The following is a 17,896-nucleotide window of genomic DNA, read 5'->3' on the forward strand; positions in this document are numbered from 1 at the left end:
GCAGATTCAGGAGCTCAGAGAAGATGGGGTTCAGCTTCCAGCTGAGGATGGCAGTAAGAGCAAGGACAGTAAAGCTTGCAGTGTTTCTGTGTTTGTTTCAAATTAATAAGCACTAAAAGCCATTGAATCTTCCTGTCTGTCTCCTCTCTGTTGTTTTTCAGCAATTTTGTTTCACTGACATAAGGCCCTACTCCTTGTGTTCACCAAGCATGATGTCAGTGGAGTCCTGAGGTGACTGAGGCCTCAGGTGGCCTCTCTCTGGACTAGTTCATCTTTTTATCTTTTGAGCAGAAGTTAAGGAAGTGCAGTAATTTCCATTGTAGTCAAAAGCTGAGGAGTGATGCAGGAGCTGGCCAGTGGATGTGGCCTTGCAAGCAGTCTGTGATCTCTGTGCTAGGGATTTCCACTCTGTGCATTCCAGAGAAGCAGCTTCAACAAGACTGCTGATGAGGCAACACACAACAGAAGCTTCCTCAAAAAAAAAAAAAACAAAAACAACAAAACAAAAAAACTCTATCTCGTTGGGATTTCTTTTGGGCAGGTAACTTGACCCAAGATCATAGGCCAGTTGCTTCAAGTTTAAAGTTTGCTATGCAATAATTTTGCTGATAGTAGTATTGATGACAAGAATTTCTCTGAGATCAGGAAGATGTCCTTATAGTAGCTGTTATCTGGACAGTAGCTGATTTTTATCTCTGACCTGCATAAGAAGCTGTTTCAATAGAAGCAGCAGTCCAGCAGTAAAGGTCTGACAGCTCTGTTTATGAAATGGTCATCGGGCTGTAAGATAGGAACAGTAAATCCAAGAGACAAATGCTGCTCCTTGATGTCTGAGCATGCCACTACACCATGTTTTTTGGGAAGGCATTGAGGCCTACCCTGAGACATCCTCAATTTCTGCAGTGTTGATGGTAGTCATTGCTTCACCCCTCCTCAATCTCTTTAGTCTTGATTTCAAGCTCCAGATTTGAATTGTTTGGGCTGACTTTTAGTCCTCATTTCATAAGTTTTTCGTTATGTGTTAAGAGAAGTGATGTCTTTCCAAGACAATTCCATGTGCTTTGCTGTAATTTTTTGATTTCTTCATACCATTGTTGGAGTTTATTCTCCTAAATCTCATCAGGTTGCATGCTGCATTGCTGATAGCCATTCACTTCACTGATGCCTTCTTTCTAGATCAGTTCTGTCCAGATTTGCTTTGAATGCCAGCCCTAATTTGCACAGAGACTATCTAATAAATCTGTGCAGCTGTGATCCACAGCCCTGAAGATCAAAAACATGTATGTGTTTCTACAACTCTTGTAGTTGTGGAAGAGTTTCTCATGTTTCTCTCACTTTCTTTTCTGATGGGTTTTAACAACAAAGTAACGTACTGTACATCAGAAAGAGCAGCTGGCTTTGTGTATTTTGGTTAAAATAAATTACTTTGGTCTCTCTCCAAACAAGGAGAAATGGGTTGTCTTTTCTTCTGCTTATTGCAGGTTTTTTGGAGTCAGGTCCTAAGCTTCCTTAAAACTTTCTCAACTGCGGAGTGTTTTAACACCTTGTGTGGGTGAGGCTAGATCCATAAAAATTCAGTGGTGTTTCTGTTACAAAGATGGGGATATGAGTTCATCGTCCAAGGAAGTATCTACTGCTGAAACGTGAAATTCCACTAAATCTGGCATGTACCTGTTAACAGTGGTTTATGTTCTGTTATCTGCAGTATTTTTGGGCTTGTTGCCTTCCTAGGATTTGTGTGGCCGGGAGAGAACACGTGTAGAGCAAACATTCTCTCAATTACAAGAAGAAAGTAGTTCTTGGTTTTTTCTGAAAGCATGGTGTGTTCCAGTGGAATGCTCACCTGCCAATAAATCTTGTTATTTTTTTCTTTGAGGAGTGCAAGTGGATGTAACTTTTAGAATCACCTTTTCATCAGGAGGCCACCGTGTCCTGCTTCTCCCAGTCTTGCCAACGCGTAACTTAGCATATCATTGTGGTGGTGTCCATAGTGTACAGCTCATTGCAGGGAAGCAAACTTATTGGCTCTTTTTGAGGCCACCTGAAAGTGTAAAGAGTTACAGGAGATGGGAAAACCAGCTGAACTGGTATAGCACTATCTTCCTGTCAGGTTGCAGGGCTGATGGTGTTTTTAGCTGGAGCACTCCCTCTATTTCCTTCCTCTGTGAGCTTTGAAGTTTCTGTAGTGGTGCAGTTTCAGGCCATAAATAGCCAGATTTCAGAAGTTGCTACATTAAGGGATATTGAGTGGCTAGAAAAAAACCCAAAGGAAACAAATTTAAATCCTTTTTTTTCCTTTTCCAATGTTTTCACACCACTCCATCCCTAAATAATTTTGTGTTAAGCTTTTCACAGCAGGTTATCTGCATCTCTGAGCATGTGCTTTGAAAGGTGAAATTTTGAGTGGCAGAAGTCAGTGTTCCATTAGGACAGTATATTACTTCAGGGTGTGAAATAGAAAATAGTTACCACAATAAAAGTGGTAATGCTTGCTACTTGCTGTCAGCTTGGTAACTCTTCTCGATGGTGAAAATGTTGTGATTCATTTCACAATGAAGCTGCGGTGTGGCATAAAAGTAAGAATGTGCTTTCATGTGAATATGACTACCTACAACATTGTTTATTCCCTCAAAATATTTGGCTTATTGCTGACAAAGAAATGAGAGATCATTTATTTTTCGGTACCTAATTTGTGTTACACCAGGAGGTGTGCTATTGGTGTGCATAAGGTCTGCTGTTCAAAGGCAGCCCTTGTTCTGCTGGGATTATAAAAAGCCTCCAGAAGATGCTCTTGTTACGTGTTATCAAACATAAGCAACATAAGCAACATAATAATAAGTGTATTAAAATACACTTGCTGTTGTGAAAGGCTCTCCATCAAACTAATACTTGAATTAAATGTGAACTAGTCTGTATTTCTCTTTCTTACCTTTGTGTAAGTGTGGATTTGGTTAATCAGCTTTAAACAAGAAAGCAGGTAAGCCCTTGAAGTGTGCTGCTATTTACAATGTTTATTTTCCATCTGAGTGGAAACATAAGACAGTCTTTCTTCTTAAAAATCTCATGTGGGTTTTTGTGTCTGATCTTTAATAGTAATGGTGATGAATGCCAAGTTGCCTGGTTAATAAGGTGGTGTGACTTACTCTTTTGACTTAGATATCCCTGAAGAAGAGGCCAGATACTGGACCAGAAAATTAGAACAAATAAATTCACTGGGAGATGATGAGGTAAATATCTAAATTGAAAGAATATTGTAGCCCTGCATGTCTTATAACTAGCTTTTATTTTTTGTATTAGATCCCTGTGATTAGAGTAAATATTGAATGTTGATAATTTACAAGTCTTCCATGAACTGCTTAGAGAACTGTTTTCTGAAGTATACTGTTTAGTGTTTAGGAGGGGAATATTTTTCTGCATGCTGGAAGTGCTTGAATAATGTTTTGTTGATGTGAATATGTTCAAAGGAAAGGCAACACCATGCTTTACCAGAGCAGACAGTGAAACCATTTTTGGCAGGCTGTTGTAGGTGAACAGGTGATTTATTTTTGTGAAATCAAGTCAAAAAGGGCTTTTGTTGCAGTTGACTGTTTCTTTGAAGATGACAAAGCAAGATAATGAATCTTTATTTGAACTGAGGACTGTTGGACCGAGTTGGCTTTTGTCCTAATTCAGTTGTTAATGGCTCAGTTTATGTGCATCTTGTATTAGCATAAGTCATGGCTGTGGTTCCCTGGCTCTGGTGTGTACTTGGCTAAGCAGCTATAAAATAGAGGTTACTTTTTTTATTTCTAAGAGAGACTAAAGCATTTCTAAGGATGACTAAAGTTTTGTTTGCAGTTCATACTGTTTGCAAAATAAGATGTAACATGTTAATGCCTGTACCAGAAATGAAGTATATTAGAAAACCCCAATACTCATGTGTTGATGTGAATATCATTGAGTAAGAGCATGATGCTGGTGAAGCCTTTTTGGCAGGTCTCTTTCCATAGCAAGTGTTTCCATAGCAAGATAACTTGCAGAATACTCTGCCAATGCAATGACTTTAGGAGATTTTTGTTCTGGCATACTTCATGTGTTCTTTTCTGTTCATTATGTGAATGATTTGGTTTACTGTGCAGATGAACGAAATAAGGTGGATTTTATTTTTGACTGAGGAGAGACCAATATTCCGGTAGGTAAAAATGTAAAGAATTTAGGGCAGCCTCTCCTGCCTTCCCAGAAGTTTGAAAGCCCCTATGAATCGATGAAAAGCCCAGTCTGTCAGTTATCCTGTCAGGGATGCTGCCGCGGTGCCTCCCCGCTCCCGCGGGCTGGAGCGGCAGTTCAGGTACTTCAGCGAGGCACAGGTGCCCTCTAGTGCTTCTCTGAGCTGGTACGTGCTGAAAGATTCCTTGAGCTTTCTGAGTCTCCCCTTTCCCTGCAGTGCCACACATCTGCTTGCTAACTGCGTGCTCTTATCAAATACCAGTACAGAAGTAATATCTCCGTATTTGTGACCTAGTGATTTCAAATTTATTATGGATGTTCCCTGTGACCAGGGGGAAAAAAAACTGCGCAGGGCCTGACCTCAGGTGGTTCTTCTATTGTTCTCCACATTTGCAAGCCACCCAGAATGGGAATAAGGTCGTCCTTGCGTATTCCCCTAAGTGGCAGTGACTTGTAGCTCAGGAACTTCCAGAGCCAGGGGCAGTATCCTTGTGTTGAACAGCACTCAATGGATTTCTCTTTTATGGATGCCAGTTGCCCTTTAAATGCACCCAGGTCAGTTATGTTTTTGCAAAGGAATTCAGCACCTTAATTGTGCATTGCCTGAAGAAATATCTTAATTGCTCTGAGCAAACAAACCCAGTGTTTGAGAAACCAGCTGGAGGCAGGTTTGTTTGAAGAAATTAAATGACTGAGCCTCATGCGTTCAGTCCCTGCCACTCAGCTTTACAGACCTCACCATTGGGGCTGCAGAATCCTGGTCTGGACAGTGTTTTTTAGCACAAGACAACTTTCTGCCTTTGTCTTCTTTGTTTTAAGCGCACCTATCTCTGTTTGAGATGATGAATGAACAGATGAAAGCTGTAGAGGAGTATTGAAGAAGCAGGTTCATTTGGAGTTCAGATGGTGTCGTAGAAAGGCTTTCCAACCTCTCTTCCTACAAACACTTAATATTCTGTTTTCATTTTGGGACTCTTTATAGCCGTCGGGCTGATGCCTTAAAAAGAGCAAACTGCTGCCATTCTGGGATCTCTGAGGATAATAATTCACAATCCTCTGCTGTCCTGTGCTACTGAAATTGCTCATCAGCAGACTTCCTTTCACCACTTTGTCAACCAGTCAGTGCTGTGAGATCCGGCAGTTCTTGTTTTCACAGTCCTGATTAACTCAGTGGGTTGGCAGTTTGCTGATGATAAGACTAACCACCTTTCAGGATCTCTTGTGCATTTTAAATAGCACAGATTGAAAGATAACTGCAGCGGAAGTCTGCGGGTTGTCACCTTCCATGCACAGAACTGGTCATTAATCCCTGCCAAATCCAAGGAGAGACTGTCTGGTGGCTGTGTTTTGCACAGGCTGCAGCACCAGCTTGCTAAGTTTGCCACTTCCTTTGTTGTCGGATCTTTTTTTCCTAGCAAATACTGTTCTCATTATTTTGGTCAATTGTCCTAATTTTCTCATATCTTTATGTAATACAAGATAGAAGAGAATAACAAAATAAAACCACTGGCATTCCCCCAGGGAATGCTTTGATGCTGTAACAAACAGCTTTGTAAAAAGTTAAAGCTGGCTAATTGAAATATATCTGTGTTCTCTTATTTAGTGTTAAATGAGATAAAAAAATCTTTGCTTTGAATGTGAAGTGGATCACAGGAGAGTTTGCAAGTGTTGGCTGGGCAAACATTGTGTTCTTGCCTTGCCAGGCAGATTAATTTACTTTACTGCTGCCGTCTCCTATTCTGGATTTGCTATGAGCCTGCATGAGATTTGAACTACTGAGGCTGTGCTGGAGTGTCTACATGTAAACAGGCTTATTCCCAGTTTGGAGCTCCCTGTCACAGTGGCATTGTGGTGTAGAGAGCCAGGTCTTTCCAACGTCTAACGGCAGGTCTCAGAGTTGGTAATAGGGCCTGTGCTTGTTTTAAAGCAGACTTCACTTAAACAGAAGTGCACTTTGTAACATGATTTTGGCATGAAAAAGAGGACACCTCTAGAAGTGTGTTTAAATACAGATATAATGGAGAATATATTACAGATGCTATGCTTATAGATATTGTGCTTTGATAATACCAGGGATGTTTTCTCTTATGTGTGGCATGCTGTCATAAAGTTACCACTTGCTTTCTTATCTTTCTATGTTCCTTCCTATTTTTTCTTTCCTTCCTTTAGTATCCCTTTCAGGAGGAAGTCCAGAAGAAACCATTGCCCAGTGCTGCCTCCCAGTGTTGTAAGTTAGACTTATTTCTTCTCAATATTTTTTCCTCTTTCAATGTACTTGGTTTCCTTTTGTGGTTGGATGTCAAGTGATGGCGCATCTGACCAACATTTTCTTATTAGAAATACTTAAATTTCTGTGCAGTTATGAAAAGCTGTGCTCCTCAAAATATTGCTCTGCAGCTTCTGATGCCAGGAAGTGAAATCAGGCATTGAGTCTTGCACTTGCTCTTGTCCTTGTGTGCAATAGGAACAGAAAATGTGTTCAAAGTCACTAAGATTGTCAGACCCTTGTAATATTTATACCAGTAAGAAAATGCTGTGTTTTTTCATGTAACTATATTAGGCTATGGCTATGTTCTGCTAAAACTTCATGTGTTAAATATAATTTTTATTACTGTTTAATGAAATTTTAAGAGGGAGAAAATAGGTGGAGACAAGTACTACTGGTAGCCTTTTAAAATGCACCAGAGGTTTGTGTACTTGATGTCTAATTTCTTCAATATTACTTTTCAATGCTGCGTTGATGGATGGAAAAAATATTTTTACTAATTTCTGCTTGTCTTGTCTTGCATTTTTATGCTCCTGAAAACATGGATGGAAAAATAATATAGCACTTACTGTATCTGATGATCTGCAAATTTAGATTTCTGAAACACTGCTTTTAAGATACAATAGATGAAAGCTCAGTGATGTCTCTTGTGAATGTCTTATCTACTTTTGGCAACAACATTAATAAAATTCAAGCCTCATAATTTAAACAAATCTTTTATCCTCTACTTCAAATCCTGTAAGATGTGCATATTACACATTGCAGGCTGTTTATCCATTAGGCTGATTATAGGATCTACTCAAAACTGATAATATTAGGAAATGCTAATTACTGTTTACCTTTTTGAGTAGAATTAATTTTTCTGTGTACTATTGTTATGTTATCTTTAAAGTATCTTCAGCAACTCTAGACATTAACCGATTGCCTAGGAAACCTGATTGTGCTGTGTAGCTGGAACATGTAGAACTCTGTATCAAAGTATTCCAGTAATACTTTCATTCTAGTTCATTCTAGGTAATACTTTATGTGTCCTCACTTTTTGGGGAAAAAAAAAAAAAAGTATGTCAAGAATAAAGCAGAGGTTTTTTGTTTGGTGGGGTGTTTTTTTGTTTGGGTTTTGTTTTGTTTTGTTTTTTGTTGTTTTTGGTTTTGGGGTTTTTGATGTTGTTGTTATGCTGTTTTTCTGCTTTGGGGGTTTTATAGTGTGTTTTGTTTTGTTTTTTAAATGGTCAAAAGAGTACAGTTGATTTGTTAAGCCTGTAAATAAGAAACATTTTGGGAGAAACTAATATTTGATTAAATCATACTAACATAGTATGCAGAACCCGTAATGTCAAAAAGTCAAGGAAAAACTGTCTGCTGTATGAAGTGTCCAAGAAATGAATGTGTTATTTGCTGAAATTATTTTCCTGGCTCTATGCCCTTGGCTTTCCTTTTGTTTGAGGGGGGCTGATGTGATTGAATCTCCCAAGTATTGAGATGTATGGGTAAATTAGAGGAAATGCTTCTGTGTGGGGAAAATAGCTGCACCTGTTCCCACATCAGGGTGCTTTTACATCCCCCTGTAGCTGATTTCTCCCCTGGAGAACCAGCTGGCCTCTTGCAGACAACCCAATGAGAAGCAGCACTATGGCCACCCTTGTTGTGCTGCCTCTTAACAGCCTGCATCTTGCTGGAAAGTGACCTTTTGCAATATTCAGTTGAAGGCCCTGTGGTTTGAACAATTAATGTCACAGAGGAATTAATATAATCATTCATGGGATTAAAACACTCATTAGAATGGATGTTAAACATTTCATAGCAGTCTGTTGTTAATGTATTTAAGAATTTTCAATAAAGCTGATGGCACTGCATGTACTTTGGCTTGTTTACTGCCTGCACGTATCTGATGTCTATGAATATCTATTTACATGGAAAAATTACAAAATAGACATTTAATATAGAGGTACTTTTGAAAAATGAACTCTGCCTGCATCAACTTGTGCATAAGCGTTGTCAGCTTGCCTCAATGCAGCCCAGTCCTTTGAGACTCAAGAATTTAACACAGAACATGCACAGATTGTATCTCTATTGAAAGCTGACCTGACCTTTGCATGTGACACAGGAGCCCAACCCTTTGTGCACAGGAGCAGGGTGGGTGTCCTTTACCACAATAAAATGTGTTCAATATGGAATGTTGTTACTTACCGTGTAGGTAAGTAATTGGTAGGTATATTTTTAGATAAAATAAAAACATCCTCAAGAACACTTTTAAGGCTCATCCAATTTTCCACCACATCATTTTTCATTTTCATCATCTCGATGTGCCAGATGAGGTATGGTTACTGTTTGGAACAGGACAGCAAACTAAGCATTTATTAAGAAGAAGGGGAAAAAACATGCTCAGTGTGAGTAGGTTTTACTCCACAAGAATGTTTTCCTAATCTTTCAAAAACCACAAAATTATCGTAAAACCTAAGGCACTATAGAACAAAACTTCTGCAAAACATTTCACATAGCTTGCACTTAAAAAAATAATTGTACATAACTGCACGTGCCACTGGTGTCCTGTTTAGCCACTCTGGCCGCTCTCAGAAGACCATTTTGATGTTCTTGTTCCAGCTAGAGAAAATCCTACTCCAGCAGGCAGGATCAGGTTCACTAATTAGGCAGATACATGTCCTTGCATGTTAAAATTAATTACAGTTCTGCCCTCTTCTGCATCTGTACTTTCCACACATCTTTTACCTTTTCCAGACGAGATTTTCTTGTGGTGGTTTCCCACTTCCTGCAGGGATGCAGCTTGTTCTGTTATCTCCCCTGGGTAGAGGCAGGGAGAAGGATGGAGCAGGATGTGAGAGAAGTGGCCCCATCTGAAAGCCAGCCTCTGATCTGAGGGTGGGTTTTTGTCCCTGGGCATGTATGGGCTGCTGCCTTGGCATGGTGCCATGGGAAATCTCATCCCACACTGGGAGCTCTAATGTTTCCAGAGATTGTTGAGCTTTCAGGCTCCCTTTCACAGTCTCAAATTCTATTTTATACTTAGCAGGCTCTGACCCATAATTCCTGAGGTAATGTGGGATTTGGGCTTCCTACCTATTCTTAAATGAGGCAGGTGGTTCTGTTGCATACACAGTCTTTTCTATGCCCTGCTGATTTTGGCACTTCTGCCTCTTTCCTTCGTTATAGTTAACCATTTCATTTTTAACTCCCAACTGTTGTGCATCCATATGTATTCCTCCTGCCTCAGAAAGATCCCATGCTTCCAGTTGATTTAACTTTCAGTGATCCCAAGCAATAAGCAAAGCACTACAGTGTCTATGCATCCAGGGTTTTTTTTGCCTTTTTATTAAATGTAGTCATAATTATTAATGTTTTGATATGTCATTGTTAGAAAACTGCATCATCTCCATATTGGCTTTTACCCGCAGCCTGAAATTAAATGTAAATTGAAAAGAAAGCAAGGTTTTGTTGTAAAAGAAAGCAAGGTTTTGTTGTCTGGAAATTCACTTTAACTTATGCAGATTGAAAACATATTATTTGATTACTTTGGCATTGAGTCAATAAGCTCTGAGTTATTTATTGTGAAGGGTTACAGAAATGTTTTCCTTGTGTGCTCAAGATAATTTCTGGACACATAGAAGTCCATTATAATTCATGTGAGTCACACTGTGAGTATTTTAAATGCAGCTCTGTTTTGGATCAGTTTCAGTGCAAACTGGGATGAGAAAGATAATCTGCATCTTTGCAGAATCAGTTTTGAAGACATGGTTAATATCAGCTGCTGTAAATACTGCCCTACACCATTTGTCAGGGAGTTTACAAATCTGGAAGAGAGAAAGTTTGTTCAGTATGATTCTCAGAAAAGATAACCTAAGTGTCACTTATTGTCCCTTTTCTGCTTCAGTGGTTTTGTTCCATTTCCTTTAGTCCTTTGCTCTGTGAAATCCCTGGTTACTATAGCATTGGTTGGTGTTGATGTTTTGTTGTGGATTTTTTTGTTTGTTTTTGTTTTGTTTTGGTGGGATTTTTTTGTTTTGTTTTTGTCTTGAGGATTTTTAATGTTTTGTTTTGGTTTTGGGTTTTTTGGGGGGTTTTATATTTTGGGGTTTTTTTTTGGGTTGGTTTTTGTTGGTTGATTTGTTGGTTTGGGTTTTTTTGTTTGTACATTTGTTTTGTTTTGTATTTTCTTTATGTTGGGGGGTTTTGTGTTTTTGTGTGTGTGGTGGTTTTTTTTCTTTTTGTGTATATGTGTGTGTGTGTGTGTTTTATTGTAAGTTCTGTTGTGCTTCTTTTTTATCAGAAGAAGGTAAAAATTTTGCTTGGCTCTGGATAGATAACTGCAGTAGGTTGGTACTGGCTACAAAAGAAGCAGTAGCTTCTCATATATTGTTTTACTAGTAGAAAGAGCCAAAGCCAACCTGTGCTTGGTCTGCCATAAGTTGAGAGATAAAAAAACAAGATTACATTTCTTAAAGCTCTTTGGAACATTTGTGTACACATGCATGCAGAAGAAAAATGCTGCAGCTGTTTTAGATATATAAACAGCTTTTTATCTACTTAAAATCTGGGAAAATGTTTTATACACATTTTAGGAATGGGTGCTATTTGATGCCAGATCAGTTTGTTGTGATTGCCCTTCTTTGCTGCTGATTTTTGAAGAAATCTTGTTTTGAAAAATTCTTCTAATTCTTATGCTTGCACTGCTATTTCAAATGTACCACAAAGGCTGACTTTGAGAGGTTTCATTCCTGTTGCTCACTGGTTTTCTTTTTGGAAGCTCAAATTCCACTGGTACATTGGGAAGGCTTGTCCGTTCCCCTGAACGGACTGACTCTACGCTGAGATGATGATGCTTCCCATGGCGCTGGAGAGGAATTTTGTCTCCTCGGCAGCCAGATGATTGCCTGCCCTGTCCCTTACTCCCAGCAAGCCCCCAAACACTGATTTTGTATTAGTGCTGTACTGTGGATGCAGCATTTTCTGCTGCCATTAATGTGCCACTGGGTTGGGGACATCACCCCACACCCCAGCCCGGCTGTGGGGTGAATGACCATGTTGCAGCAAATGGCAGAGAATTTGCTTCTTTTCTTCTTTGGTAATAGTATATTAAAAAAAGTGATCTGCTCTATTAGTGTCTCAAGGCCAGGCTGCATCAAAACACTTAAAGAAGCCAGAACATGCCACTCCTAATTGTTCATAGAACTGCATGATCTGTGATAGTGGAGGGTCAGGCAGCATTGAGAATGCTGGAGGTGAGTGACACTGCCCTCTTTGTTGTAAAGGTGTGTGCTGTGCATCAAGATTCTTGCTGGTTTTTTGTGGTTACCAGCCTGATTCTACACTTAAACAACAGAGGTCAGCAGCCACCTGCCGCATCTCTAGTCCACACCAGTTTGGGAAAGGTAAAGTAATCATAATAATGGTTATTTTACCCTTCTCAAGGGTAGGTGACACTGAAGATCGTGTTGCAATCATTGTATAGCTGTGCTCTAATAGGAGTAGAACTGCTGCTGCAGTGCAGTTACAACTCAAAAGACTGTTCAGTGTAAGTGTAATTCAGAACACATGTGAATGGCTTTATTTGTTTGTTTGTTTAAGCTAGGCCATGGAAAAACTGTTTTAGTCCATACAAGGGGAACCATTGTATGAGTTTTTTTGTGATCATTTACTGATGGGCTGGGAAAGCTAGATCCTTGGCCTCTCTCCTTCTGGGTGACTGGCAGCTCCTGTTTCTCTTTGTTTAGGATAAATCCCCTCTGGGATACTTGTTTTCCTTTGGCTTTGTGGCACTCACTCTCTGGGCTGACTGAAGGCATGATAGAGCTGCTGAAAGGAGCACAGATTCAAGGTTTTACTCTAAAATATCTGCCTGCAATTTTAGGATGAAGCTGCCACTTCAGGACTGCATATGCCTAAGGAAGAGTACTCAGCATATGGAATTTTAAAATAAAAATACTGGTTATATTAGAAGATTGTACAGTAACAAAGTTTGATGTAGTGTTGAACTCTAGAGAACTCTAGGGCTTTGATTTTGCTGCCGATCCTCTAAATATGTTTTTTTAGTTGTTGTTTTCCTAGAGTATGGGCTGCATTTTGAAAGGTGGTGACAAGGAAATAAAGTTTTTACTTTTAAATAAACCCCAAATGTAAAGTTCTTACTGAAATGTTGAGCACTGCCAGTATCGACAAGTGTCTCTATAAGCAGTGATCAGACAAAGCAAATATTCATTTAAACACTCTAGCTTTCATAATTTTTCTAGTGCTCTTCATGAAAGCATATTTTTTCCTAGTGTAGTTTTTTAAGGACTTTATTAGTCATCATTTAATATCACTGCAAGAGGAGCAAATCAATTTGAATGTTGTTATGACAGTGAAATACAAACTATATGAAAGGTAAAGATTTTAAACGGGTAGAAAAATGATTCCCCAACTTTATGCTCAAGCAATAAATATGTGTCCTCCACTAGTGAGGCTTGTACTTAAAGTCCAAGATTAAAAGTCAGAAGAAAAAAAGGCACCAAATCTCTTATCTCTGCTGCTGTAGATTAAATTCCTCTTTGCTATTATGCATGTATGTCATGTTAGGGGATCAACTATAGTCCAAAATTGTATCTCAGGAAGGGGTATATAAATTTTGTTTGTAACTGTGTTTGAATCTCTTAGCCAAACAGTGTGTGACTTGGTAGCCTGGAAATTTGTAAGACAAGGCAGCCACGCTTGGCATCAGTGCAGTGGTAGAAATGTTACAATTTTCCATTGAAGATAAAATTAGGTGGCACTCTGCCTTTTTACTCTGGTTACTGATGAGTTGCACAAGTTTGTAATAACTCAGTGGGTACATTGGATGATTTGATGTGATACAAGCCCTACCTAAATTCTCAGATCTCAATCTGATTTCGTTTAGCCAACATAAAGGTGGCCAGAAGGGCCATCTAGTTTAGTGAAATAAAATACTCAAAAATTTCAGCATAAGCTGAATGTGGTGAACTGGGGAGCAAGGAGAGCACTCCAGTGTCACTCTCCCAGTACCTGTCCTTGTCTCTGTCAGATCCTTTTAGCTTATTTGCATCTTGTACTTTCTTATCTCCTTTTATGCAGAGGTCTTACCCTTGTCTGGAGTATTCCAAAACTAAGCTGGAAATATGGTGGTACTTGTTATGAAACCTTCTTTGGCATTGTGCTTACTGAAAACTTGACTTCCTTCTAAAAAGCTATTCAATGTATGTTTTCTACTTTAGAAGCTTATTCCACTAAAATACCACCTGTTTAGTTTTGGGAAGTACACTGAACACTGGAAGAATGTAGATTTTTATGGAATCCGAGATCTGTTCACACTGTGTTGAGGGTAGTAGCCATGGAAAAAGGAAATTTTTTAAACACAGATAAAAGAACTGACCAGAACATTCTGCAAGTGGTACTTTATCAGAACCAAATATACCATCTGGAGTTTAGTTTGCTTTTATAAACTTACTTAGATGATTTCCTTTTGTACTAAGCATGGGATATAACAGGAGGATTAAATAATTCACCAACATGACTATAAGCAGTGGTCAGCAACAAATGATAATATTCTGACAGGGATAGGTAGGTCCCAACCAATCTCAGAGGCTTTAAACAGAAATGAAACAAAATGGCACACAGGCAGTCAAATTAGATGGCATTAAAAACTTGGAATATTCTCCTTTTTTACAGTCTCCCTGCTGATCCAGGCTTGACAGTGTGAAGTGGGGAGGAGGAGTTCCTCCTTGAATGGTTGCATAACTGAAGCACAGAACAAGCATATGTTATATTCAACTAACAGTGGGAACTTAGATGTGCTTTATGAAATGTGTTAATGACAAAAATGTTTCAGCTTCCAAGGCACCAGGCTGCTTGCATTGTTTAGTCCTTAATTGGAGGTTTATATGTAACCTCATTTTTTGAGTACTGAAACTTACAGATACAAAATAATGTGATAACCAAGACACACACTGTTGGTATTTATGAACACATGGAGTGACTAGTCTGACTTGTCTGTATCATGTATTCCATTGTTGCTGTATGTTGTTGTATGGTTTTGAAATTACAACTTCGCATTTTCTATCTGTCTGGACTTCTTGGTGTTTTTAGTTTAAGTTTGTACAGGTTTAAATTTGTTCCAAAGGTGATCTGGAAGGGATGTTTTAACAAATCATGGTTATGCCTATTTCTTTTATGAAGCAGAAAAACAACTTGAAAAGGCTAAAAAGAAATTCTGTTTTCATTAACCTTCAAAATATCAAGACTGTCAACCCAGGTCTTCTGCGATTATGCTGAAGGACTGAGATGTATACTGTTAGCTCCTGAATCTTAAATGAAGCAGCATATGTGTTGAATCTTTAATAAATTCATTTTTTCCTAAAATGTTAGACACTAAAGTGAAGTGGGTGTTAGTAAAAACAAACAAAAGCGGAGTTCTGAGCTTCTGACTGAAAATCCCTTACTCTCTGTTATTGCATCTCCTTCTCTTTGCTCCTGCAGCACTGCTTTCCCCAGTCTATAGCTGTAGCATAGCCTGGTCAGCCAAACCCAGCTTCTCAGTGTGAAAAATGTGCAGGGTAAGGAGCTACTGTCTAAGGGCAGCTGCTCCTCTCCTTGCCCTGCCCTGCTCTGCACTGGCTGCTATTTGCCTTGGGTGTGGAAAGTCTGTGGGATTTTCATGCTGTTAATAAGAAACTTGGTAGCAGTGAGGTGGACAGGTAAGTAGCTGGCTCAAGGTCATCACTGTCAGCTTGAGGACTTTTTTTGTCTGTAGGCAGTGGTAATGCTTCTCCTCCAAGGACAGACCTCGGATCCATGAGGGTTGTCTTAGCACTTGGTGGTTTTCTCCTTGTTGCAGTTTCAAACAACGAGTAGTGTTGTGCCAACCATCAGGCCTTTTTCTGTCAGGGAGATAGTGGTTAGGAAAATTCTCAGCTGGTTTCAGAGATCACTCATTTCCTCCATGCAGTTTGAGTACAGTGGTTTGTGCAGAGGCTGGCAGTCTGGGATTTTTATCTTTGTGAAACCTGGAGGACAGATAAGCTCCATTTCCTCTGTGGTTTTTCTGATCTGCATACCAGCTTTGGAAATTTATAGTTATCTTCTGGTGTTTCTTCCCCAGTTGCTCTGGGGTTTTACATGTGCATTCATTTGTGAATAATGACATTTCACTAGCAAGTAGCCTGACTGCAATAGTGCTGTGTCATTACAGAATTTTTCTGGATCTTTGGTAGTAATACAAGCTGCTAATATTTGAATTTCCTTCCTTTGCCTCTTACTGTTCACCTGAGGTACAGATATTTTGATGAAAGGATGTGCTGGGGTTGCTATTACATGTGTTAGTGTTTTGAGATTTTCAGGAATGATATACATATAAGCTATTTTTCAACTCCTACATTAATGGGAAATTGTCTGTAATAGGAATTCTTGGTCACAGCAAATCAAAGCTCAATGCAGGGCTCTGTCAACCTCTCCCTCTTTCCTCAGTCTCTTTTCATATGTCCCTCTCTACTATGCTCTCCCTGCCTTTGGTTTTTGTACCCTTTCTCCTGGTTGTCTCCCCTTTTAATTTATTTGCCATTTCTTTTACGTCTGTTTTCCTTGCCAGCTTGGTTGTGCATTCCTCTTTTTCTTCTTCTTCCCCCCTGAAATAACACTCAGACCTCTGTCAAACCTGGTATTTAGTTTTTTTGTTGTGAAAAATAAGCCTGAGGTGGTGGCCCTGTGTTCAGGGTCATGCAAACAGTGTTAGGTGGATCCTGGCAGGTTTCTGATGCATTTGGATATGTCTTCATCTCGGCAGCACACCTGGCTCAGCTGCATTGTCACTCTTGCTGCTGAGTGGCATTTGTCTTGTCTCAGGCTGTAGATTGTTGGCGCTTGACTTGATGGACTTCAGTTCTCTTCTGTTGTTAAATCCAGTAAACAAGAATTTCTGTACACAGCAGAAGAATAAACCTTCTATGCTCTATGATAGCTGCATGTGTTCAGCATTATACCAGTGGTTCCTTCTAAATCAGCACCATAAAAATTGTCACTCAATTTGTTCCACTTAGTCAGGGCTGCTTCCTTTAATGACCAAAGCAAACATACATGTGTTGCTTTTTTTTTTTTTCCCTGACTACTACTATAGGAACCAGAAGGTAATGGCCTATCTTTGAAATTCTACCAGATATAAAAGTGCCACTTGAACCTGAGCAATGCCTGTGCCTGTGCAAAGCACCAACATGTGTGTTTGTCAGAGCCTAATCCAGTGACCTGATGTACATCTGAGGGACTGTGTTGCTTTGTAGACTTTTTGTTTCTGAAAAGAAAGGAGCAATCTGGTTGTAGCTCTGATGCATCTGTATGCCTGGCTGGTAGCTAGAGATGGTAGCCAGGACAGAAAGCTCTCACTCGTTTTCTGTCTACATGTGATGAATTTGTTTATTGTCAGCTGCACTTTATGCATCAACACTCCTGTAAATGTAACTTTTTAAAGTGTTTTTTACACTGTCTTCTGGAAATGCTGGTTCTGAAGCATTTCTTGGCGTTGCAAGTTGTGTGCTTGGTTCTGAAGTGATTTGAGGGCTGTATGTACTGGTTTGTTGAATCCATGGTACTGAGTATGACCTTGGGGTGACAACATGGGTATTGATAAGTAAAAACTTTAATGTCTTATGAACTTGCTATGCAGCTTTAGCATGAATTTGTTTCACGTTCAATTTTAACATGGAAAGGTTTGATTACTGTTGCAGGATTAACTTCATGGGTGTTTGCCTTAGAATGTCATGAGGGCCCTTAAGCTTTTAACCAGTGTGTGTATCTGCCTAACAAAGCAGTCTTTGCTTTACATTATTTACATGCACACAGTTTTTCATGCTGTTATTATTGAAGTGATGCTCATCACCGGGTTAACTTTGTTCTGGAAAGGGGGTAGAAATGGAAATGTGAAGTGACTTTTGCCACTTGATTTGCAGAGTTTAGCCTGGAATCAGATACTGCTCTAAACTGGGCTCTGGTTTCTGAGACATTTGAGTATGCTAGGGAATAACAGTGTTTAACTGCTCTTGCTAGATTGACTGATGAGTGTTTTGTCTACTTGTGTTAATAAATGCATGATTGCTTATCAATTCCAAGAGTTTCTAATGATCTCAGTTTTCAGAATGTCTCATAAACAAACTGGACATGAGAAGTAATCCCCAACATAAACTTAATGCTGTATTTCTAAAGAAAAAGATCCCTTAAATTTTCAAACTCACAATCTATAAGGCATTTTAAATACATTAAAAGTATGCTTGTGGTTTGTTTTTTCTAAGCTTTCTTTTTCCATTCCTATTCTTTTCTGCCATTTGTGTTACATGCAGGCAACTGGAGTTATTTCGGATGGGGAGAGCAGCTGAGTACGTAACAGTTTGATTTCTTGCAAGCTTTCTGATCGTATAGTGATGCAGCATGCTCCAG

General features: G+C 39.3%; 1 protein-coding gene across 15 annotated transcripts in view; it reads left to right on the forward strand.

Moving 5' to 3' along the window:
• The window catches only part of UNC13B (unc-13 homolog B), a 207,563-nt gene that overhangs the window by 39,086 nt on the left and 150,581 nt on the right, over positions 1–17,896 (forward strand). For 12 of the 15 annotated variants that reach the window (XM_038125517.1, XM_038125512.1, XM_038125516.1 and 9 more), the window contains exons 6-8: positions 3,157–3,227; positions 6,376–6,433; positions 17,800–17,835. In XM_038125517.1, the coding sequence (XP_037981445.1) occupies positions 3,157–3,227; positions 6,376–6,433; positions 17,800–17,835 (165 nt within the window). The remainder of the gene's footprint in view (positions 1–3,156; positions 3,228–6,375; positions 6,434–17,799; positions 17,836–17,896) is intronic. The other 3 variants (XM_038125515.1, XM_038125525.1, XM_038125524.1) reach the window with 1 other exon arrangement.

This window comes from Motacilla alba, chromosome Z (genome assembly GCF_015832195.1).
Source record: "Motacilla alba alba isolate MOTALB_02 chromosome Z, Motacilla_alba_V1.0_pri, whole genome shotgun sequence".
Taxonomy (NCBI): Eukaryota; Metazoa; Chordata; class Aves; order Passeriformes; family Motacillidae; genus Motacilla; species Motacilla alba.